Below are 25,937 nucleotides of genomic sequence, written 5' to 3'. Positions count from 1 at the left end.
TGTAATAGAATTAATATAAATGGCTAAATATCCCCAACCTCCCCTAGCTTTTTAAAATTTATGCATAAATTTCACTGTAACAATCGAGCAATTCACATACGAAATGCAAAAATCAAGTGATTTAGTGTAAAATTTGTCGCTGAATCGAGTGGTGTACACCGCTTAATGCTCAGCTTACGAGAATAGTCGTGAACACTCCGATTTCCCCTAAAATCAAGCGATATGTTGAAAAAATCGTTATAACAAATGACAATGCATCCGAAAATGCACAAACATGAATTCAACAGGTGTTAAATTTATTGCTGAATCTAATTATGTCGCTTAGCGTAAAGTTGACAAGGAGAGCATCAATCACCCCAACTTCCCCTAAAATTATGCGATATGTATCCAAAAATCGTAGTAACAAATAAGAATGCGTCGGCAGAGGTTAAAAAATTAAATCAGGTGTTACACTTACTATTCGATCTAATGATAAGCATCGTTTTGAACTCACATAATGAGAGCAATCCCAGTTGCCCTAATTCCCCTAGTATCATGCCATATACTTTGAAAAAAACTTTGTAACAATTCAGAATGCGTCAGAAAACGCACAAAATTGATTGAATCATGCATCAATCTAATTGTTGAATAGAAACTACACCGCTAAGCGAGGAAGAAAGCCTCATTTTTTTCTCTAAATTCATACGTTATCTTCAAAAAATCATTGTAACAAATATAGAAATATAGAAAAAAAATCCTTGCAATAACCGCGACTGGTTTGAAAGTTACTCTTGAATCAACGAGAAGAGCCTCATGTTTAAACCAATATCAGTTATCAATTCAACAAAATATCGTTTAAATTTAGGGAAAAAAGGGGGTGATCCAGGCTTTTCTTCAACTAAACGTTTAGCTGTGTTCATTATTCTATTGAACACTTTCTGATGCGTTCTAGAATGTTACAAGGTTTTTTTCAACATATTGCAAGTATTCAGGGGAAATTGAGGCAATTAGTACTGCACTTATCAACAGAAATTAAGCGGTGTTTATTATTTTATTCAACAGTTAATTTTTCACATGTTTTAATGTTTTTGTACCTTGTGCTTTCTCATTTGCTACTACAATTTTTTTGTACATATTGTATGAGTCTATAAATGAATTTAGGGAAAATTGATGAAAATGAGACTTTCCTCTTCAACGAAGTGCTAAGCGGTGTTCTTCATTCGATTCAGCAATGAGTTTTCCACCTGATTCAATGTTTTTTGCATCTGTTCAATTTCGTTTTCGTTTGTTACGATGTTTGCATGAATTGCATGAATTAAGGGGAAATCGGGTCGATAGAGGCTTTTCTTCTCAACTTAACGCTAAGCGATGTACATCATTAGATTCAACAACGAATTTTACACCTGTTTTATTCAGTTTTGTGCATTTTCTGATGCATTGTCATTAGGTATAATAATTTTTTTCAACATATCACTAGATTTGAGAGGAAATCGGGGTTATTGCGGCTAATCTTTCAAGCTGAGCACTAAGCGGTGTACACCACTCGATGAGGATAGAATTGAGTTGTGTTTTGGTAATATAATTGTGTTTTTGAAAGATCTATCAAATGATATCTACCACTATTTTGGTGACCTTCAATCCATGTACAACCTTTAATCTGCATAAAAATTTGTTACAATATCTGGGTACATTAAAGGACGTTTGTAAACTTTTGATCTTGAATATAAAGTTTAATTTTACAACTTTAGAATTCCATACAATTAAAATAAAGGGAAATCGAAACTAAAATATAACTTCTGAAATTTCAAAAAGTAAAAACACTCTTCAATCAATTAACTGAAATACCTATTTACTTATTTTTCATAGTTTCTATACTTTTCTTAAAATAGCCATATGAATCTTAAAAACTGGAGCTGTTAGAGAATACGCCATTGCAAATGTTAATGCCACGCCTCCGAATTAATTAATTTAAGCTTCGATGCTCCTGGTACCAAGAAAAAAAAGTTAGTTTTTTTTTGTAATTTCTTTATTTGAAACGGCTCATACCTTTAGGCTTTAAGGAGCCAAACTCGTTTTGTTTGATTACAATTGTGTACTTATATCTAGTTCACTTTTTGAAGAAAAGATAGAAGATAGATAGGGAAATGTGAAAATAAAAAGAATTATAGACGAAGATCAATAGCTTTTAGGAAAAGATATATTTCGAACATGTAGTCCAAGTCTATCACAGCCAGCACATCTCTCACTGGAACATAGGGTGGTTTTCCTCGGGCCCTAAGGGAGTCTATAAAATTCGTTCTGGCGACAAGATGGACCTCGCACGACCAAACAATATGCTCGATGTCATGGTAACCTTGGCCACAACCACATAGATTGCTGCCAGCAATATCAAAACGATAGAGTACCGCGTCTAAGGAACAATGATTGGACATGAGACGGGAAAATATACGAATAAAATCCCGACTCAAGTTCAATCTATTAAACTATGGTTTAAGGCTTACCTTTGGGATAATCGAGTGGAACCACCGACCCTGCTCATCCTCGTCCCATTTGCGCTGCCAGTTGACAAGAGAGTTTCTTCGAGCCAAATAGTAAAATTCGCTGAAGACGATTTCACGTTGATACGTGTCGCCTTCCATCGCTTCCACCTTTGCCAGAAAATCTGCCTTCTCATTGCCCACTATCGAGCAATGAGAGGGAACCCAAACAAAGGTGATGGTAAAGCGACGTTTTGATAAAGCACTCAAGTTATTTCGTATCTTCTCGAGGAAGTACGGCGAGTGCTTTCCCGGTTACAATATAGTAGTGTCCATCTGGCCGTGATACGATACTGTCCAAAGCCCAGTGAATAGCTGCTAACTCCTCTACATATACAGAGCATGGTGGCTGAAGACTGTGAGAGGCGCTAGATATTTCGTTGAACACTCCAAATCCTGTTGTTTCCTCTATAAGAGATCCATCGGTAAAGTACATTTTATCGGCATCGACGTGTCTATATTTAGCTTCGAAAATTCTTGGAATCAGAAGAGGGCGATGCGAGACCGGGATTCCACGAATTTCCTGCTGCATAGACAAATCAAACTGGACAGAAGAATGATCGTAGTCTGGGCTACAAACACGAGTTGGAGAATACGAAGAAGGGTTTACCTGCATTGACATGAGGACATGGTATATAGACATAAATCTAGTATGGAGATTTTGCTCAAGTAACCTTTCGAAATTCACAATCACCAATGGGTTAATGACCTCACACCTGATGAGGAACCGAAGTGATAGTAAATTGAATCGATCTTTAAGAGGAAGTATTCCTGCCAAAACTTCGAGACTCATGTTATGCGTTGAGGGCATACAGCCCAGAGCGATGCGGAGGCAGCGGTATTGGATACGCTCGAGTTTGATGAGGTGAGATTTGGCAGCTGACTGGAAGCAGAAGCTACCATATTCCATCACTGAGAGAATGGTTGTTCGATACAATTTTAAAAGATCTTCTGGATGGGCTCCCCACCAGGTGCCAATGATTGATCGAAGAAAATTGATTCTTTGTTGGCATTTTCCTTTCAGATACTCAATATGGGCTCTCCAGGTACATTTGGAATCAAACCAAACCCCAAGATACTTAAAACACCTCGATTGAATGATCGTTCTGCCTAGGAGTTGAAGCTTAGATTGAGCAGGTCTATGTTTTTTAGAGAAAACAACCATCTCCGTTTTCTGTGGGGAAAACTCAATCCCAAGCCCCGAAGCCCAGGAAGACAATCTGTCTAAAGTATCTTGTAAAGGTCTGTGTAGATGAGACTCGGAGGATCCTAAAAAAAAAGTTAGTTTTGTAGGCTTTAAATTTTATGACAGAAAATTTGACAAAAATTTACTCATACGGTTTCATGCTAATGACAATCTAGAATCCACCAAACGGGATTTGTGCAAATTTATAGATGTAATCAAAACATTTTCTATTCCTATATTATGAAAATGATAGATATGAATGATGAAATATATGAACCATACTAACACCATACTAAGGGATGTCCCAAACTTTTGAACGATAGCCAAGTGTCTATTTTTTTAATTTAAAGAACATTCTCAAATTTTTGCACAATTTTTTTATTGTGTTTTGAGAAGTAAAGAATAAGAATTCTAATGCAACTCAAATTTTGAAATTTGGTCCAACCTATCCCGAGATGATCGGCTTTGAATATTGAGTGCGAATTGTTGAAAATGTTCTAACTTTAGGGTAAGTTTAAGGTACAAAACTAAAACATTATTTCTGGGCAAAATACCTCCGAAATAGCTATTGCTTATTATCTTTCAAATGAGATCAGAAGATTTGCAATACGTCCTAAGACAGCTGAGATATGAACGATCAAAATTTGCATGTTTTTTAGCGGGTGGTCCGAACTTTTGGTCGGCAGTGTATAAGTTGACTAGTCACGTAAAGGTTAAGAGGAGGAAAATTGAAAGAATATTATCTCGGGTGGTAACTCTATGAAAATCAGAGTTTTTCATACTTTAAACATTTCTGCAATATCACTGAAGTTACTGAAACTTTTCTAAATATTTTTAAACTGCGACCCAGAGATGGGTCTTGACTCAAACATTCAGTCAGCGAAACTTTTTTTTGTAGAGAAATGAATCCAACTTAGATGAAATTTCAGGGACTAGATAAGAGAAAATGTTGAAATGTTTTCTAAATAATTTAAAAGAAACTTACATATTGTTTTTGGAACGTTCTCTCGATTGGATAAAAAGTTAGAAATATGATATCATGTTTTCGTAGAATTGCTATATCTAGGGTCATATGTATTTAAAGAACGTCAAATTTTGTGAGCTTATAGTGTAATGGTTTACTTATTAGAAGATTTCTAACCTTATCTCTTACTCTTCTTAAGGGACTCATCATTTTGCAATTCACATTTTTGTTTTTGTTCATTTATTTTTTGTCATAGCAGTTTGAAGAAAGTGAGGCTTGTTCAAAACCGTAGGTACATTAAATTCAGTGAAAAACGCTCACAAGATAAAAACGAAGATGATATTTGTTAACAGGTTAATTAACTGATTGAAGATGATTTGAATAAGTACATTCTAAGAAACATATTTAAAACTCAACAAGAGTGCTTCAAACCAGTGTGAATGGAAAATGGAAGCAGCTACATCACTTAGAAAATGCATTCCGGGAATCAGTGAAGCCGGCACATAGCGGCAATCAGTGTGAAATGTCTTCGCTAGTGAGAGCCCTCTCGTGGCCACTGTTGTCCCAGTCGCAGGCCGGAGTCGGAGGACCCTGCAGTGGTGGGGCAAACGACGGCGATGGCCTCAACGATGATGACGAAGGCCGTAACGAGCCAAACGGGGCCAATGGGCATCATCCGGGGGGCATGAATGGGGCAGCCCGGGGCAAGAAGAATGGCCTTCCACCCTCGCCAACCTTCCAGCAGCTGATGGCCGCCCGGAGATTGCTCTGCCGTCGATACTATCCGGAGGGTGGCTGGGGCTGGATAGTGATTGTGGTGGGAATACTGGTGCACACGATGACCCACGGGATTCAGCTGAGCTTCGGGCTGTTGTTGGACTATGTGATGCGGTACTTCGGGAAGCGACTTACGGATACAGGTAAGTGTGATTAGTAATTTGTAGAAGGATGGATTGAGCAAATATTCGTCCCGGGGTGATTTACCTCATTTATGTCAGAGGCAGATGTTAAGCTCGTTTCTCGTTGAAAAAGAGTGTGGGATAGAATTTTCTGAAATTTTAATTTGACAAATCGTGTTGAAATATATACAAAAGCATCACCTTTCTCCTAGCTAGATTTAGGCGTTCATTTTTTAGGTCTACTACAGCTATTCATTTAAAAAAATTGAACATAGTAATTCCAGGAGACGCATTGGAATTTATCTGCATTAGACTGGCTTGAACTAGTCTAGGCCTCGTTAATTTTGTATGATAGCCTGGTTGTCGATTTAGAATATGGTTTCGTCTTGTTATTTGCCCAAATTTTGTTTTCGTTTTCCCAGAAAATATTGTAAATATCAGTTTGTGTGATATCTGGTAGCTGCCACCCAGGAATCTTCAGAAAAAGACAGGGAGTAACCAAGCTTAAATTTAGCTCAATCATGCTACGCTAATCACTTTACCTACCACACAGAAGTTCTCGCCAAAAACCAAACAACGGAATTAATTAATAATCTTTTTGCAACGCCTAGGGGTCCCTTTTTATTGTTTTTATTATGCTGCTGCTGATACCTAGTCCAATCTCGTATCGTTAACGAATTGCCTGCCGTCTCGGTGAGATTAAGTAAACAGATTCGAGACTTAGGGCAACATTCATCATCGGCCCGAAGCGACCTGTCAATATAGTAGGTCTCATGAATTTGTTTTTTTTCTTATTCGGTTTCTCACAACCAACCGACTGTTGTTGTCGGAATGGCAGATTGAAGTCAATCACACAAACATATCTGGGAGTCTATCTCCCTAGAAAGCTGGGTCCAGAAAAGAGGGGCTTTGAGGGGGCGGTTAATAATGATTGATATTGATATTTTCAGTGAACAGGTGAAACCATCCGACGAAACGCAGATAAAGAGAGCCATTTAGTGTCAGCAGATGGATGGAGTTGTCCGGAGCAAGTTTGGATTCCGAAAAGGAACGTTTAAGGTAGGTGGGAAGCCTAAATGGTTTTAGAGATTTGGTGGATAATGTATGTTTCCTCGTTCCAGCGAGCAGGGCTTAATGCTGTTTGCGTTCATGTCATCTGAGCTGTCAGAAAGCAGATTATGATATGCGAAAAGCAATTAATGTTGAGCTTTTAATCTGTGAAAAATTGATTGTTATGTTTAGGAGGCTGAGTACCGAGTGCCGGCATTTCGGGGGGAGATATTTTCGAATGGCTCGTTTGAGCTAGGACTGGATAATGGGTGCCATGATTCGATCTGAAAGTGGTACTTAGATCAACAGAGATGTTTTCGTAACGAATTGAGTAAGAGATCGAATCAAAACAGTCTTATATTAGGATGAAATTTTTGTCTACCAATACGATTCTAAAGCGCTGAAAAAATGCTGAAGTACTATTTATTTATTTATTTATTTAAATTTAATGATCCGACCGGTTCAATTTCAATTCGTAGGTTCTGCAAAAGATTGAAAATCGGTAAAGTGCGTCCTGTTATATCTTGGGCAGCTCGTTCATAACAGTGATGAAGAAAAAGGGTCCTAAGTGAATCCCTTGTGGCACACCACTGTTGATCAAGAATGCACCGGATCTGATATTCCCCAGCTTCACACACTGAATTCTAACTATAAAAAAAATACCATTTTTGAAAGAATTCAGAAACGTCTTCATCTACGAATCCGGTAGGAACGAGGCTAGCAGGAGCGCAACAAACGAGGTGGTTAGACCAAGTGAAGCGTGATCTGGCGAATGTGGGATGTCCGATAAATTGGAAAACGGTTGTCATGGATCGAGTGAATTTTTGGAATTATATTCATCATGTTATGTCGTGAGACGGAATACTATGAAAATAAATAAATAAATAGGATGTCCTTAAACATGTTAATAATGGGAATGCAAAAATTCAAACCCTACTATTGAAATAGAATTTAATTTTTTTTTCATAAATGAATTTAAACCAAATACTCCTGTGAAATAATAATGCTTTTATTTGACTTACCCTAAAAAATGAAGAAATGCTTTGAATTTTTTAGGATTGTGTGACAAGAACACGTTAAAAACCATCACATCATTATAAAAAAAATTATAAAATCGAAATTTTCATTATTAAAACATAAGTTTATTATTATTCTTTATCTATAATACCTATAATACTATAATACTTTATCTATAATACCCAGCACGGGCTTAGAACAGATTCAAGTACTCTCATCTAAATCGTTTAATGTTGAAAATAAAGTTGAAAATACATTTTAAAAACGTGTGCCAAAGAAACTGTGTGGGACAAGTAGAAAAACCTCTGGGGTATAATGAGCTTTCTTTTAAATTTAAGCTTTTAAGGTGTACAGAGAAACTTATACTATTCGCGTATTCCTACGTTACACCCACACAAATTTTTTTGTGGTGCTTTGATCGTAGTATAAAGCGATTCGTCGTATTGTGGCAAAGGCCGCTTATGACCACCCGGAAAAGAAACACTGGTGGAATAAACTAACAAAATTTCAGGCCTGCCATGTTGAAAAAGCCAGAATTGTACGGCAGAGGGTGCTTAATCTGTCAATACTAATCGTGCTCTTTTTGCCCCTAGTTAACAATTTTACCTTTGAATGCATAGTTTTTATTAAAATCACTACTAATTAAGATCCAAATATTTCAGAAACGCATGGAATTTTTGAAATATGTATTCGCAACAAAAATATTTTTAAGATTAAAAGAACTTATGCCATGGTATTTTTATCATGACATTTTTATGTATGTGTGAGATATCGAAGAAAATATGCAGAAAAATTTAAAAATCAAATGTATTTAATTTTTTTGAAGAAAGCATTTTTGGAAAGTCGTTGTTATTTCTTCAAATTGGAAATTCTTACAAATATTTTAACCTTATTTTATTTTATATTTTATTTACATTGTATTCCGTCTCATGACATAACTTGACGAACATAATTCCTAAAAATTCACTCGGTTCATAGCAACCGTTCTCCAATTTCTTGGGCACCCCACGTTCGCCAGATCACGCTCCACTTGGTCTAACCACCTCGCTCGTTGCGCCCTCGCTCGTCTTGTTCCTACCGGATTCGTAGCGAACACCTGTTTTGCAGGACAGTCGTCCGGCATTCTCGCAACATGTCCCGCCCAGCGTATCCGGTCAGCCTTAACCACCTTCTGGATACTGGGTTCGCCGTAGAGTTGCGCGAGCTCGTGGTTCATCCTTCGCCTCCACACTCCGTTCTCCTGTACGCCGCCAAAGATGGTTCTTAACACTCGTCGCTCGAATACTCCGAGTGTACGCAGGTCCTCCTCGAGCAATACCCATGTCTCGTGCCCGTAGAGAACAACCGGTCTAATAAGCGTCATATACAGGTTACACTTCGTGCGAGGGCTAAGTCTTCTCGACCGCAGTTGCTTGTGGAGTCCATAGTAGGCACGACTTCCGCTGATAATTCGCCTCCGGATCTCACGGCTGGTGTCATTGTCTGCGATCACCAGTGAGCCGAGATAGACAAAGTCTTCGACTAGCTCCAGCTCGTCGCCGTCGATCGTGACCTTGTTATTACTGGACAAGCGGGTTCGGTCGGTCTCGGATCCGCAGGCCAGCATGTACTTCGTCTTGGACGTATTAATCATCAACCCAATCCTGCTTCGCGTTTCAGTTTGCGTTTTAACCTTAATCCATCACAAACATCTAATTAGCAATGTTTAGAAGAATTTTGCAAAATCGTATCGAAATAAGTCAACAATTTCAAAAAAATATTATTCAACTTCGATGTGCCATAATTCTTATAAGGCTCAAAATAATGGCTTTAACCCTGTTCAGATTATTCGAATTAAAATGCTATTTATTAACTGACTCAATAGTTGCTGTTCACATTTAAAAAAAATTCATGCAATAAAGGGTTAAGTAAAAACGAGTTTGGACACTAACATAGACAAAAAACCAAAATTTTAATGAGATTATGAGAAAATTAGAGAAAAACGGAGGCTTTTCAGGTTATCAGGTTTGGCCACCGAAAATCAGGTACATCGACAACCCTAGCGGGGTGAGATTGCAAGAGAGTATTTCCTGAGACATATAGTGGTAGGGTAATTTTCTCTTTTTGTTTTGAAAAATGCAAACACCAACTGGTCGCTATTTTAATCTTTGATGATAAGCACTGTTCAATACTTTCTTTTAAAAAAAACTTCTTTAATTAAAATCATTAACATACTTCACGTCTTTACTTGTTATGAACTTACAATAAATTAAATAAAGAATTTATATTCTACTCTCCAAGGTGCGCTTGCAAAACCGCTACAATTGCAATGCCAATTTTATTTCGTTACTATCTGGTCATTGAACATGCGTAATGTTGTTGTTATGTTTACCCTACCACAATATGCCCAGACAATGTAAACATGAGAAATCAGCTGTTCGTTTGACGAGTGGGGAATGCCTTATTGGGATTGGGCCTGCTAAAAAGAATAAAGCTTGCTCTTTACTCTTACACAGATTTCCATAAGAATGACAGCTAATCGGAGTGAAATTGGAGTGAAGGCTATTGCTTTCTCTGTCTAACATTCGAGAAATCGTATACCCGGGTTGCGAGCGCGCCCATCGCCCATAGAGTGAGAATTCTTTGCATTTGGAATGATAATGATCAAAATTCCACAACAACTTTACAATTTGCAACAATTCGCGCATTTTTTCTCTCTCTGACCACTGGTTTCTCTCATTTTAACTCAAATTTACTCATTTCTCCGCACAATTGGCTACAATTTACCACAATTTTAATCATTGGTTGCACAATTTGTGTGTTCATTGACGTATCTACTCTCTTTATCCCCCGGATAAATCGCAATGCAATCCAGAGTGAGATTGTCAACACATAAGGGTGAGCGAGAGCATCCACATCCGCTGATGAAGAGAATTCCCCTCTCCAGAAGAATCTATTGCGCAATCTGGGAGCTAACACAGTTTTTCTTGGTACGTTTACGAGAACAGATGATGCTCTCCGAACCAGAGTTACTAGAGGTGTCCTGATTTTCAAGCTTTGTCCTGTTGTTCGAAAGGCGGCCTTTCTGATTTTTCAAAAACTCAAAAAAAATTTGTCCTGATTTTTGGAAATTGGTCTTCAAATTGTCCTGAAATTTTAAATCAAATTGTAGTTAAATGATGATAGCATCAAATTAATCTATATATATAAAAATGAATGTTTGTCTGTCTGTCTGTTCCCTATAGACTCGGAAACTACTGAACCGATCATCGTGAAACTTGGCATCTGAGGCATTCTGTAATAGTTACAAACCGCTCCGACTTAAGGGAGAGGGGGCTTCCATACAAAAGTTGTAGTTTTTCGAAACAAATTAAAGTCATGACATCCATTTTCTCGAGATTTTTTTCCTTTGGGCGGTTTGTTTTTTGTCTCCATGGTCGAGGCGTCTCGAGCCAACGTCGCGAGAGGATAGTAACCATGTCATAGCATACTGATCAGTGGGAATATTTTGGCGCGTATTTCTCAACCAAGCATATTTTCAATGCAAGGGGTGGCGATATGAAGCCTTGATGTGATTTTTTTTTACTTGATTCCTAGCTCATTTGTACAGCACATGCTAATGAATGACGCCTAGATGTGACCCAGATTGACATTTTACCGATCGAATAAAACATATACATTTTTTTTGCCAAAATCTGAAATTGAAAAGACATTGCGTTAATTTTTGGAGATTTTCTTTTCTTTTAGGGGTTTGTTTTTCATCTCTATGGCCAAGCAAACGTCGTCGCAAGTGGATAATAACCAAAGCATACTGTTCATTGATCGCTGGAAAAATTTAATAAAAAGGCGCCTGTTTCTCAACCTATATTTCTTATGCACGTGGGGGCGATATGCAACCTAGATGTGTTTTTTCTTGCTTAATTGTACACAGCACGTGAAAAAAATGACCCCTAGATGTGACACAAATTGGTATTTTATCAATCGAATCAAAACCAATCGAAAGATTTGCAAAAATAGTTCGTGTTAATGTAGGTATCATTTGTTGCCAAAAAAAATATAAATTTAGTTCTGATGCTAATGAAATAATGGTATGACACTTTGCGGACAATTGAAAAAAAATCAGAAAGTATAGAATTTACAAACAATTTTTTAACCCATTTTGCCTACAACGTTATTTTTGAATTATATTGATAACAGAAATATGAATAAGATGTTTTCTACAGAGATAGATCGGAAACATTTTGTTGAACATGAACAAGTTTTATCAAGCGCCATTTAAATTTAAAGAAGATAAAAAAAATCCGATCCGACACATGAACTGATCAAAAGCCTTTTCTGTAAATTGGATAAGATAGGACTACTGACGCATAAGTGAAAGGTATCAGTGAAATAAACTGCTTTTTATTGACCAAAAGTGAGGGAATTCATTTTCCCAAAGAATTTTGATTCAAGGAGCACTAGAGCATGTTCAAACGTTCATCTTTTCTCTGTTACAAAAAAATAAAAATAAAATTTTTCTCTTCTAAAAATTGTTACATCGGCCCAAATACACAACTGAAACGAATTTAGAAATGAAAATGAAAACTTTTTAATTTAAAAAGTTCTGAAAAAAACATCGTACTTTTTGCCTGCATACCAATTGAAGTATGTACTTACGATGAAAAAGGTTTTTGTGTTATATGGCTGCATAAAAGAGACTTTTGATCCGCTTCTTTTTTGAAAAGTGAGACTTTAGAAATGATTTTCAACTGGAAGCAAAATTTTTATGAGGAATTTTTAGTATACCCTTAAAGTGTTAAAAAAATTTTCCCTTCTGTCAACTTACACGGTGGGCAAAGGTCAAACGTCGAAATTTTAAGAAATTCATCTTTAAAATGATTCAATATGGGAAAGACCAGAAGTGGTATTCTGAATGTTGAAACGGAAGCGGAAATTAAAAATTTTCAAATATGTTTGTAATGAAGGTCATTTGCTTTGAACAGCATTCGTTAAATGTGGAGTAACAACCATAAATTTATACTGCAGGAATACTGCAGATATACATGAAACATGATAAAACAGACAGAAGTACGTATTAAATCCATTTTCAAGCCATTACTCTGACGCATCTGAAATTAAACTTTGCATTCACAGTTGCCCCAATAAACGGGACAAATGTTAACTTAGAAATTGTTTTTGCCAACATTTTTGAATATTTGACTTTCAAGGAAAAAATAAAAAAATGTCGAGAATTTATTCAGTGATGCAACTGATATTTTTTAATATTTATATTTTTTCGCTTTAAAAAATTTATTAGAAAAAAAGAAACGTGCACTGTTTAAAATCGATAATTTTCATACCATGACAAATGCTGTTAGGGAAAACTTCAAGCTGAAATGTCTCATGTCCACGAGTTTGGCATATGGCGAAACATTTTTTTGCATAATTTTGGCCCAAAATCATAGATATTCAAACTGCTTCGAAGGGCGAGGATGGTGAAAAAATCTGTTTGAAAATGGTTATTCAAAATCCTTTTCGTCGTTTTTTTTTAAATTTATATAGCTTATTTTTTCAACTCCAAAAATTACACCATCTAAAGCTAATCAGAAGCTGGAAGTGCTCATAATACAGAATATTAGGATTATACTAAAAAAATTGACCCAATTCACGATATTGATCGATTTTCAAAATTCTATCTCCATAGAGTACAATACGAATCTTTCTCTTTCAATTAGAAATTTATGTAAACTCGAGCCGAGTGAATCAGCCTACCTTTTTCAAGCAGTGGGGGACAAAATTGGAAAAGATTGGGGAGCTCCCATGTAAGTTTAAGATAAAGTGCTTTTCAAAGAAGGGACCATATTTTATAAGAGAGTTTTTTTTTGCATACGGATAATGATAATAATGATATGACAAATGTTTTATGGAAGTTCGTAACTTTCCACTTTGGGAAAAAGGTGGAAAATCCATACATTTTTACGTTATTTAAGTCATTATGAAGCTTTAAAAAAAGAGTATAAATTTCAGATTTTGAAAAACAAATTTAGAGATCCAGTTTCAAAAAATAATATATAACAAATTTGAATTGCAATTCGGAACTTCAGCTGCAGCTCTCATTTCAAAGTTGTTGGATCTGAACTATGATGGTTTGACTCAAAAAAAATGCTTACGAAAATCTAAATTTGAATGATTTTTTACAAATTACATTTATTTTTGGAATGTGGAGCAAAGCACACCGGGTCAGCTAGTCTGTAATAAAATAGTTTGACCTCGTAAACCGGCGATAGTAATCTTCGGTTCAGAAAATATTTAAACGGTGTTTTTCGATATAAACTGCAAGCTAGCAAAGAAGATGATCTCTTCTTTTGCATGCATTAAGGCGACTACAGCACCGTTATTTGGCCTATATTTTTGCAATCTATGAGGAGCTGCATTTTATTTCTACCAATCTAATGGTGTCTCAAAAATCCTGATTTTTTTCTTTGTGGTGTTCTAATTTTTTGACGAAACCTTGGTGAGCATTCTTGCAGCATTTTTTTACTTTTCGATAAAAAAAAGAACAGTTATTGAAAAGAGTTATAACCGTTTAAGATAAAAACTCATGCCGAAAACAACAAAATCAACAAACTATAGTTTTATGTATTAGGCATACTCGGTTTGTTGAAATTTGAAAACCTGTTCAATGAGAAACTTTCCTAAAGACTTTATAATAAAATAGTATTTATTATAATCATTTGAAAAAAAAAACAATTTAGCTACTGGTTGGTGATTCAATCAGACCAATTTGAAGTCACCAATTTCTTTTTTTTTTTTTTTTCAGCCCTGGGACCAGGGAAGCCAGGTGGTTTTGTCAAGAATCAGGGCACCATGAAAAATAAAATCAGGATTCCCAATAAACATTTTGGCTGCTCAAGAACGGCAATTCGTTGAACAAAAGCTGAGCTAAAGCGTAATTGCTGCTTCAGCTTAATGGTTGAATAAAGACAAACCACAGACAAACAGACAGGCCACTCTAATTTCATTCTTCGCAAAACGGCTTTTAAGCTAGGCAATGTCGCCACCAGGTAGCGCTGCTTAAATTTGAGAGAAATCAAAATTTTCCATCAGGGTAGCCCTTGGCGGTTTTGTTTGTTTACTTTGACAACCCGAAACCTAGAAAATAGCTAAAAAAAAAGTGGATGTGAATTCTAAATTCCTTTGTAAATTGCATGGCGATATTCGGTTATTTGAACTTCCGATGGTGCCTGGACAGTGATTCTACTTGGCCGAAAGCTAAGATTGATTATGGATTGCAGAAGCTGTTTAAAAGAAACAGTTGTTTTCTAAGCAAAAAAATGCAGGTATGTGTATCTTAGGTAGTATTTTGAACCTGAAAATCTGATCATCTTTAACATTATTTCAGAAGACATGAATCCAGCCTGTGAATCCAACATACCCAAATTGATTCTCGGAGTACGACTATCGGAGAACGGCTAATTATTCGGAACATGACAAACATCGTGAAGTATCCCACTGTTCTCAGCATGAAGCACAGTTCAAAGTTTTTTCCCTGTGCAAAGCGTACAGGATTCTCGAAGCTAAAAATTTGTGTGAATGTTATAAATTTATGTGTAATATTTTGCTGAATAAATGACGTAAAAAATTGTTGGATGAAAATGTTGCAGTTCCAACTTTATTGGGAATTTATAAATTGAGTAAATATTTAGGTACATACAAGATATTTTCTTATCACAATCTTTAAATATTTGAATACTAGGCTATCTAAAGGACTTGAAATGAGAACAAAGTAATGTATTGCAGTTTTGATCTTAGTTACAAATTGTCAACACTCTTCACTGTCGACAGATCAACGAACATAACTGTGGCAGGAACATGGCAGAGTGAGTTACTATACTGGTACTGGTTATCAGGTGATTTCAGGAGACCAAGTTGGAATTCCACAGAGTTCGAAAAATCTTGATGAAAACGTTTTATAATAATTTTTTAATTATGAATCATCCTCATCAAAATCCATCTGAGAATATCCGTCACGAATGAGCTGGTATTCTACTCTTCAGAAAAGAAGGGTTGTAAGCTCGCGTTAGGTCTGGTTTGCAGCCATTAGTCACTGGATGGTAGTTTATCGCTGCTTCAATATTAAAAACAGATTAAAAAATAATCATTTCACTTCAAACAGATTGAATAACAATATGCTGGTCTGAAAATGATAAAACGGTTGTTAACTTTTCAAAACCAAACGCCGAATTGTCAAAGGTAACCATGATCATTTCTATTATCGAAATTGATTGGTAGGCAATGTCGGCTACAGATGGCAGTGCGATAGCTTTGCGAAAAATTTTCCGGATTTTCTTCAGAGTGTCCTGTCTGTTTGTCTGTGGACAAACTATAACCATGTTTCAGCGTTTAAAGAAGTCTCAGTGCAGCCAATGAAAGGAGTTGAAGAGTTGCTTCCATAAGACTATTTCAGCCTTTGTTCAACCATTCGCTACCATTGGAATTTGACAGACTGTGAACTGTGGTAAAATTGCCCTGCATGATGGTGGCTTGGTTGGAATGAGAGGGGAATTTTTGTTTTCTTTATGCAATGAGATTTTTTTTATGATTTATGAGCTTAATTTTGAAATAAAGAATAAATTTTCTCACAAATTTTATTTTTGGTGCCCAAAACTGAAAAAAAGATCATGTCTCTCACACATATTTCTAAAAAAATATTCGGTTGAGAGGCATGTTGGTCAAATAAGATCGACAAATTTTCATCGCGCCGCAGACTTCATGATTGGTTCTGCGTACTGCGGCATGCGACCAACAAGCCGGAGGCTTAAAAGTCGGGGCAGTTGAAACGAAAAAAAAACAACACAGAGGGGAAAAAGTGGGTGCGAAACATCTGACAGACAGACATTTGACTTTTTTTTATTTTATTTTTTTTTTTGGATGATCCGTCAATTGACGTTTAATGACGTTTGCTGAATAACTTCTCCAGATCAAGATGATTAAAGGCTGAAGGCACGTGAATTAGTGAATTTTTGAGACCTTCTTTCAGCCAGATTGCTGATTAAAAATTGAACCACGATATTTTTTCAGCGTTTATTCAGCAAAAAGTATTTGTTGGGTTGTCATGACACTACTAATTCTGCTTAAACTGCTTAAATATAGGCGAAATAAAGTTACTGTTAAAGCCTTAATTTATGCAACAAAGGTGGAAAGTATATTGCCTGGCCTACAGTTTGTACGAGAATACATCATTTAAATATAATCCGGACAGAAGATTATTATCGGTTTAACTATTCTATTACAGATTTGTTCGATATCCTGATGATTTTACTATAAATTTAATTTCAATTCAGGCATTTTTTGAACATCTGGACAGTTTAATTTAAGAAATCAAGACGATCTCTCGAAAGCTAGGACAAATCCTCATTTATCAGGATACCTGGCACCTTTACCTGGGACAAAACCACCAGGCAACTCGGCTTCGAACGCCATCTTCGACAGCTATTTCCGCAAGAAAAAAAAATCAAATCAGCAGTGGGCTTGTTAGGCACAAGTACATATTTTTCTTATTAAGTACAGATTATTCATTATTTTTCAGTACGGATTCTGTCTGAACAGAAGACAGATTTTAGGAATTTGGTTAAGGTTATTTCGTACAGATTTTTCCATTTAAAAAATTGATCACAAAAAGCGTTTTGAAACAGGAAATAGAAACCATATCAATTGAACATTTCATTGAAAAAAGACAGAATTAAGATTCAGGTGAAAGTCGTCAATTATAAGAAAAAATAACGAGGTGGAAAGTTGCTTCCGGATTTTGCAACATATTTGAGGTACCGTAATCCGAGGTATGATTGATAACTTTTTTTAAAATATTTATCGAATATTTTTTCTGTTAAGGGGAATGTGGCATGTTCCATATGTTTAAAACCAGTACTGGACTGCTGTAAACGTAAAATATGGTTGAAAAAATTTATAAGATTACCTTAAATTTGATTTAAAAATCGAATTCATCTTTTTTAAGAATTTGACGCTTTGGGGTAACATTGATCAGTTTCTATTTATTTTGACGGTTTTAACGAGTTTTCTTGATCATAAAGGATACAAAACATCTTCATGATACTTACAAATTGCTAGTAATTGATAAACATAGGCAGTTCGGGTGTTAAGGCCCAACAACAATTAAAATCGAAAGATGGACAATGATGCTGCATAAATTTAGGGGGCGTATTTTTTTTAAACTTTAATTATACATTTTTAACTACAAAAATATGAATTTGTGCCATCATTCAATTCTTGCGGCCCTGTTTATTTTTTTTTCCTTCAAACTTTACCATTCGATAGGGTTTCTAGCCTTTTGTCCTAGACTGGCTTACTCTTGCTCAACACTCATGCTCAAAACTCAACAAAAACTACACCAAAACTATAAATTTATTAAGGAAGAAAGTTGAACTGTCATATAAATCAAACTGCTACTTCTAAACGCTTTGATTTAATCAGGAAGAGTGTTTGTTTGCGAGCCTTCGAAAAAATAGATAATGCAAGATTTAAATAATATTTTTACTTACATTTGAAATTTTCAAAAGCAAACCAAGTTTTTCCCATTTTAAAACTCAACATGTAGGTTTTTAAACGTAGAAAAAAGTTTCGAGATATTTTAACTTGAGACTTAGTTATTAATGATTATGTGGAAAAATTTTATGTTAATCTTAGCTACCCCGATGATTAATGTTAACCCGTTTTACGGTACCTGGAAATCACACAAATTCAAACTCAACACTGACGTACACACAGATTAAAAAGTTAAGGAAAAAATATCGTAAAAGTTAAAACTTGCGTAGCTTTTTTCTCCGATTTGCCAAATAGACCCAGGAGCCAACCTTGAGATTTCCGTTATTGCACGCTCGAGCTCAGCCAATCAAAAGAAGGCCCACCCTCTACTGAGTCTCCAGAGGAACGACCAGAGACTCGAGAGCTTAGCCTTTTTATACCTTCTGGATCTGGAAGTAAAACTAGCAGTCTTTAGAACATGAATTAAGTACTTTTTCTAACTCTAACACAGTTTTAATCTAAAAAATACTTCAAACATTTTTAGACTAATGATGAGAATCACTAGAAAAAAAGATGATGAAAAAGTGTCGTGAAGAACCAAAAATAATTTTTAAGGCAAACTTTCCCTAAGAAAATTCTGGGTAGTAGTTCTGGCCAGTAGTTGAACCAAAATAAAGTAAGATATTTTAGCTTCAATATCTGTTTTCCAGAATTTTATTGACAACTGGAAATTTTTAACCATTTTTAAGTAAAGGTTAAGTCGTTTTTATTTTTAAAAAAATAGCATTTTCTTAATAAATTTTCTTTCTTATTTAATTTCAGGTAAAAACAACATCTAAAAAATTGTATTTATGATGAGCTTGTAAGTATCTTTAAATGATGAGATGAAATTTAACACTAAACATATCGACACTTTGATTATACATATCTATTCATACCACCCCGTGCGTCAAATAAGGTAAAACACTTTTTCCGCCTAAGCTCTTTCTCGAAAAGTATTTCGTTTGGCAAGCTATCTGTACCTTTGGCTTCAAACGCGACATTTTTGTTGCAATCGGGACCGTCAACCGAGGAATTTACGTGAAAGATTGTGTCTTCAAAAGCGTTTGTTACCTTTCCTGAAGAAACATGACTTGTCTGTGCTGTTTTGGCCAGATTTGGCATCCTGCCATTATGGAAAAAGGACATGGAATGGTATGCCGTTAACAACATCCAGGATGTGCCCAAGGATAAGAACGCTCCCAACATACCAGAAGAACTCACTCAATCGAAAAATACTGAATTAGAAATACAATAACACCCCCTGAAAGCAAACTCTAGACACCTTATAGGATAGACTATTGAGAATTTCATGAAGAATATTGATTTTGTGGCATTATTAAAGATTTCACTAGTATCTATACAATATACATACACAAATATTGTCATTCTTCTCGCAAAAACACCCGCAATTGTCCATCATCGGGAGTCAATCTTCGTCGTTAGCCATTTGGCCCAACTGTGCACCCATGATGACGAAAATGGATGACCAATGACCATCTTGAGTAAAGTGGCAGCTGCAGATTTGCAACTTCAGAGGTAGGTACATATCTCGTATCCACTGTCTTGGCAAATTTTCCACCCACTTGGGTTCGAAGCTGTCTGCGTTCGGACAGCGAATGATTTTTCAATACCCCAGGACCCAACTCGCGTCGCGCCTTCTGGTTTGAATGGAAACCAATAAAACTGTCAATTCGTCATCAAAAATCGTATGGTCAGTTTTTTGCGCGCGTTTGTGTCTTTGGGTGGAAGACTGTCATCCGTAAGATAGTCGACTCGTCAAAAACAGATGTTTTCCTAGAGGATGCTAAACGCCCGGCACTTGAAACTTCCGACTTGGTAGGGAGCTGGGCAAGTTTGTGGCCAATCGGATAATCCGGACCATTAGAAGATATTTGGGTGACATGAGTGTTGCCGATTTTCAGATTTTTTGGTAAAATTTTATTTGAATGTTTTTTTTTAATTTTACACTAGAATGGGTTCGTGATTCTTAAAAACTTATACTCTCATGGCGACCGTGACAAATAGTTTAACAAACTAAAACGTTGTTGCATTTTGTTTTTTAAAAAACTGTGTCTTTCTAATCATAAATTTTTATAACGATTGTGAAAGTAAATTCTTCAGAAGGTTATGATTTATTCGGAAGTCTTTTGCAACTTTGAGATCAAACTTTATCCTTCTCTGCTGATGTTGCCAATTTTGTTTTTCTTCATTCAGACAGGCATTTATTATTTTTTATTTCCCATTTTCGGTTCGGTTCCAATTCGTGGGGGTACCACTATCCAGTTGTTGTATCAATGAGCAATGATTGATTGGATGATGTGCCAAGCGAGAAAAGCTACTGTTTTTACTAACCAAACTTGTCTTTCCCATTGTTTGATCTTTGTTTTTTTTCTATCCCTGGTTCAGTGCAGATTCGTAAAGAAAAATTATGACTTATAGCATTCTTACTTTGATAATTTATCAACTGTCAATAACCCTTTTCTGTCGTTTGAATTCCTTAAATAAGTTCGATGTGATTTGAGTAGGTTTGTGTTGGTATAATGAGATTTATTAAGGTTTTTTTTTTCAATTTTAGAAATATTTAACTGAAACATTTACGAACTTATAGCATGGAAAGAATATGACAAAACAACTTTTTTATCCAGCATAGACGATGTTATCACGTGTGGCTTTCATTAGTTCCATTATTCTGAACCTTATTGAAGCGGATCCATCTTCATTCAACATTGTATTACTGCGCTTTCACGACACAATCAATACGAATGAACAAAACGCCAAAGAATTGCACACTGTCATGCATCACAATCAGTAACGATTCGAAATGCTCGTTATGCTCGATGATGACCAACAACAAATCGTATGAATTATTGATTGCCAATTTGCTGCGGATGGTCACTCGGGCAGCTCAATCCTTAGCCAGTTTATTCAGTCTGCCAGCAGTAAACTCGTAACGCATTCTCGGGGAAGATGGTTTTGGTCTGCGCGTCATGGAAGAGGTCGTGACTTTTTACACATCGACTTGATTTTTGGGATCCATCACTAATCGGGGCACGGTCTGTCAGTTGAACGGTCGGTCCAATTTGTTTGTTGTTCAAGCAAGAGGCGGCTTATTTTTTCTGATCTTCCAGCCAGCCTGTCGGTGTGGGAACTTGAATTTTAGTTGAATAGATGAGTCCCGTTTTTTTAATGCAGCTTATGCTTGCTTGACACATCATGGACATAAATGGAAACCGTGTGATCGGAATAACTAATTTAATTAGGATGAAACTATTCACTAGAAATAATTTAAAACATCTGTATGAAGAGAACAGACCAAACTTGGGAAAAACTGGATATAAAAAAAATAAACGAAATAAGAAATGATAAAAAAATAAAAAAAATTAATTTGATTTAAAATGAAAAAAATAATCTATCTTAAATTTGGTTAATCAAAAATAAAAACAAAGAAAAAAACAAAAACAAAAACAAAAACAAAAACAAAAACAAAAACAAAAACAAAAACAAAAACAAAAACAAAAACAAAAACAAAAACAAAAACAAAAACAAAAACAAAAACAAAAACAAAAACAAAAACAAAAACAAAAACAAAAACAAAAACAAAAACAAAAACAAAAACAAAAACAAAAACAAAAACAAAAACAAAAACAAAAACAAAAACAAAAACAAAAACAAAAACAAAAACAAAAACAAAAACAAAAACAAAAACAAAATCAAAAACAAAAACAAAAACAAAAACAAAAACAAAAACAAAAACAAAAACAAAAACAAAAACAAAAACAAAAACAAAAACAAAAACAACAGTAACAGTAACAGTAACAGTAACAGTAACAGTAACAGTAACAGTAACAGTAACAGTAACAGTAACAGTAACAGTAACAGTAACAGTAACAGTAACAGTAACAGTAACAGTAACAGTAACAGTAACAGTAACAGTAACAGTAACAGTAACAGTAACAGTAACAGTAACAGTAACAGTAACAGTAACAGTAACAGTAACAGTAACAGTAACAGTAACAGTAACAGTAACAGTAACAGTAACAGTAACAGTAACAGTAACAGTAACAGTAACAGTAACAGTAACAGTAACAGTAACAGTAACAGTAACAGTAACAGTAACAGTAACAGTAACAGTAACAGTAACAGTAACAGTAACAGTAACAGTAACAGTAACAGTAACAGTAACAGTAACAGTAACAGTAACAGTAACAGTAACAGTAACAGTAACAGTAACAGTAACAGTAACAGTAACAATTACAAAAACAATAATAAAAATTGACATAAATTTACAGAATTGATCACCATTGTCGATAATTGACAAAAATTGACAGAAATTGACGAAAATTGACAAAAATCGACAGAAATTGACAAAATTTGACAAAAATTGACAAAAATTGACAAAAATTGACAAAAATTGACAAAAATTGACAAAAATTGACAAAAATTGACAAAAATTGACAAAAATTGACAAAAATTGACAAAAATTGACAAAAATTGACAAAAATTGACAAAAATTGACAAAAATTGACAAAAATTGACAAAAATTGACAAAAATTGACAAAAATTGACAAAAATTGACAAAAATTGACAAAAATTGACAAAAATTGACAAAAATTGACAAAAATTGACAAAAATTGACAAAAATAGACAAAAAATTACAAAAATACACACAAATTGCTAAAAATTGACAAAAATTGACAAAAATTGACAAAAATTAAAAAAAAAGGCAAAAATTGACAAAAATTTACAAAAATTGACATTAATTGACAGAAATACACAAAAATTGACAAAAATGGACAAAAATTTGTAAAAAATTAAAAAATAAAAAAATTATAAAAAACAACAAGAATTAAAGAAAATTTAAAAATTTAAAAAAAATTAAAAAAATTGACAAAATATAACAAAATTAAAAAAAATTTACAAAAATTTACAAAACTTTACAAAAATTTACAAAAATTTACACAAATTTACAAAAATTTACAATAATTTACAAAAAATGACAAAAATTGACAAAAATTTACAAAAAATTTAAAAAATAGACAAAAATTGATAAAATTGAAAAAAAATTGACAAAAAGAAACAAAAAGTGACTTTACAAAATTAACCAAAAATTGACAAAACTAAACCAAAATTGGCAATAATTCACAAAGTTTGACAAAATTGATCAAAAATTGACAACAAAAAATGATACAAATTGAAAAAATTGAAAAAATAAGACAAAAATGAAAAATCAATTGTCAATTGGCATTTGACAATTTTTGTCAATTTTTGTTAACTTTTGTCAATTTGTTTTTTTCGTCTCTTACTGTCAATTTCTGATTATTCTTGTCAATTTTTGTCAATTTTTGTCAATTTTTGTCAATTTTTGAATATTTTTATCAATATTTCACCTTTTCTTTTGCTATTATTTATCAATTTTTGTCAATTTTTGGCAATTTTTTAAAGTTTACATATGTCACTTTTTGAAATTTTTTTGTCAATTTTTGTCAATTTTTGTGAACTTTTTATCAAAAAATTTACAAAAATTGACAAAAAATTACAAAAATTGACAAAAATTGACAAAAAATGGCAAAAATTGACAAAAATTGACAAAAATTGACAAAAATTGACAAAAATTGACAAAAATTGACAAAAATTGACAAAAATTGACAAAAATTGACAAAAATTGACAAAAATTGACAAAAATTGACAAAAATTGACAAAAATTGACAAAAATTGACAACAATTGACAAAAATTGACAAAAATTGACAAAAATTGACAAAAATTGACAAAAATTGACAAAAATTGACAAAAATTGACAAAAATTGACAAAAATTGACAAAAATTGACAAAAATTGACAAAAATTGACAAAAATTGACAAAAATTGACAAAAATTGACAAAAATTGACAAAAATTGACAAAAATTGACAAAAATTGACATAAATTGACAAAAATTGACAAAAATTGACAAAAATTGACAAAAAATTGACAAAAATTGACAAAAATTGACAAAAATTGACAAAAATTGACAAAAATTGACCAAAATTGACAAAAATCGACAAAAATTGACAAAAATAAAAAAAAGTGAGTTTACAAAATTAACCAAAAATTGACAAAACTAAACCAAAATTGGCAATAATTCACAAAGTTTGACAAAATTGAACAAAAATTGACAACAAAAAATGATACAAATTGAAAAAATTGAAAAAATAAGACAAAAATGAAAAATTTGATACCAATTTACGAAAATTAACAAAAATTTACATAAATCAATTTTGACAAAGTTTACTTAAGTTTTTTTGACAGTTTTTGTCAATTTTTGACAATTTCTGACCAATTTTATAAATTTCTGTAAATTTCTGTCAATTGATGTCCGATTTTGTCAATTTTTGTTAAATTTGTCAATTTTTGTCAATTTTTGTCAATTTTGGTCAATTTTTGTCAATTTTTGTCAATTTTTGTCAATTTTTGTCAATTTTTTCAATTTTTGTCAATTTTTGTCAATTTTGTCTTTTTTTGTAAGTTTTTGTTTATTTTTTTTCGTCAATTTTTGTCGATTTTTGTCAATTTTGGTCAATTTTTGTCAATTTTTGTCAATTTTTGTCAATTTTTGTCAATTTTTGTCAATTTTTGTCAATTTTTGTCAATTTTTGTCAATTTTTGTCAATTTTTGTCAATTTTTGTCAATTGTTGTCAATTTTTGTCAATTTTTGTCAATTTTTGTCAATTTTTGTCAATTTTTGTCAATTTTTGTCAATTTTTGTCAATTTTTGTCAATTTTTGTCAATTTTTGTCAATTTTTGTCAATTTTTGTCAATTTTTGTCAATTTTTGTCAATTTTTGTCAATTTTTGTCAATTGTTGTCAATTTTTGTCAATTTTTGTCAATTTTTGTCAATTTTTGTCAATTTTTGTCAATTTTTGTCAATTTTTGTCAATTTTTGTCAATTTTTGTCAATTTTTGTCAATTTTTGTCAATTTTTGTCAATTTTTGTCAATTTTTGTCAATTTTTGTCAATTTTTGTCAATTTTTGTCAATTTTTGTCAATTTTTGTCAATTTTTGTCAATTTTTGTCAATTTTTGTCAATTTTTGTCAATTTTTGTCAATTTTTGTCAATTTTTGCCATTTTTTGTCAATTTTTGTCAATTTTTGTAATTTTTTGTAAATTTTTGTAAATTTTTTGATAAAAAGTTCACAAAAATTGATAAAAATTGACAAAAAAATTTCAAAAAGTGACATATGTAAACTTTAAAAAATTGCCAAAAATTGACAAAAATTGATAAATAATAGCAAAAGAAAAGGTGAAATATTGATAAAAATATTCAAAAATTGACAAAAATTGACAAAAATTGACAAGAATAATCAGAAATTGACAGTAAGAGACGAAAAAAACAAATTGACAAAAGTTAACAAAAATTGACAAAAATTGTCAAATGACAATTGACAATAATTAACAAAATTTTACAAATTTTGACAAAAATTGACCAAAATTGACAAACAAGGAAAAAAAATTGACAAAAATTGACAGAGATTGACAGAAATAGACAAAAAAATTTCTTAAATTGACAAAAAATGACAAAAATTGACAAATATTGACAAATATTGACAAAAATTGAAAAAAATTGACAAAAATTGACAAAAATTGAAAAAAAAAATTAACAAAATTTGACAAACATGGACATAAATTAACAAAGATTGACAAAAATTTACAAAAATTGACAAAATTTGACAAAATCTGATAAAAATTCACAAAAATTCAAAAAAAATTGATGGAAAATGGCAAA

At 33.4% G+C, this 25,937-nt stretch overlaps 1 protein-coding gene across 1 annotated transcript in view; it reads left to right on the top strand.

The window, feature by feature from the left end:
- The first annotated feature begins 5,104 nt into the window (after positions 1 to 5,104).
- The window catches only part of LOC129752115 (monocarboxylate transporter 12-like), a 308,960-nt gene continuing 288,127 nt past the window's right edge, over positions 5,105 to 25,937 (top strand). The window contains exon 1 of the mRNA XM_055747926.1: positions 5,105 to 5,586. Coding sequence (XP_055603901.1) covers positions 5,190 to 5,586 — 397 coding nt within the window. The 5' untranslated portion in view covers positions 5,105 to 5,189. The remainder of the gene's footprint in view (positions 5,587 to 25,937) is intronic.

Source organism: Uranotaenia lowii, chromosome 1, assembly GCF_029784155.1.
Source record: "Uranotaenia lowii strain MFRU-FL chromosome 1, ASM2978415v1, whole genome shotgun sequence".
NCBI classification, from domain to species: Eukaryota; Metazoa; Arthropoda; class Insecta; order Diptera; family Culicidae; genus Uranotaenia; species Uranotaenia lowii.
The sequence above is the reverse complement of the archived record's forward strand: the minus strand, read 5'-3'. Positions and strand labels throughout refer to the sequence as shown.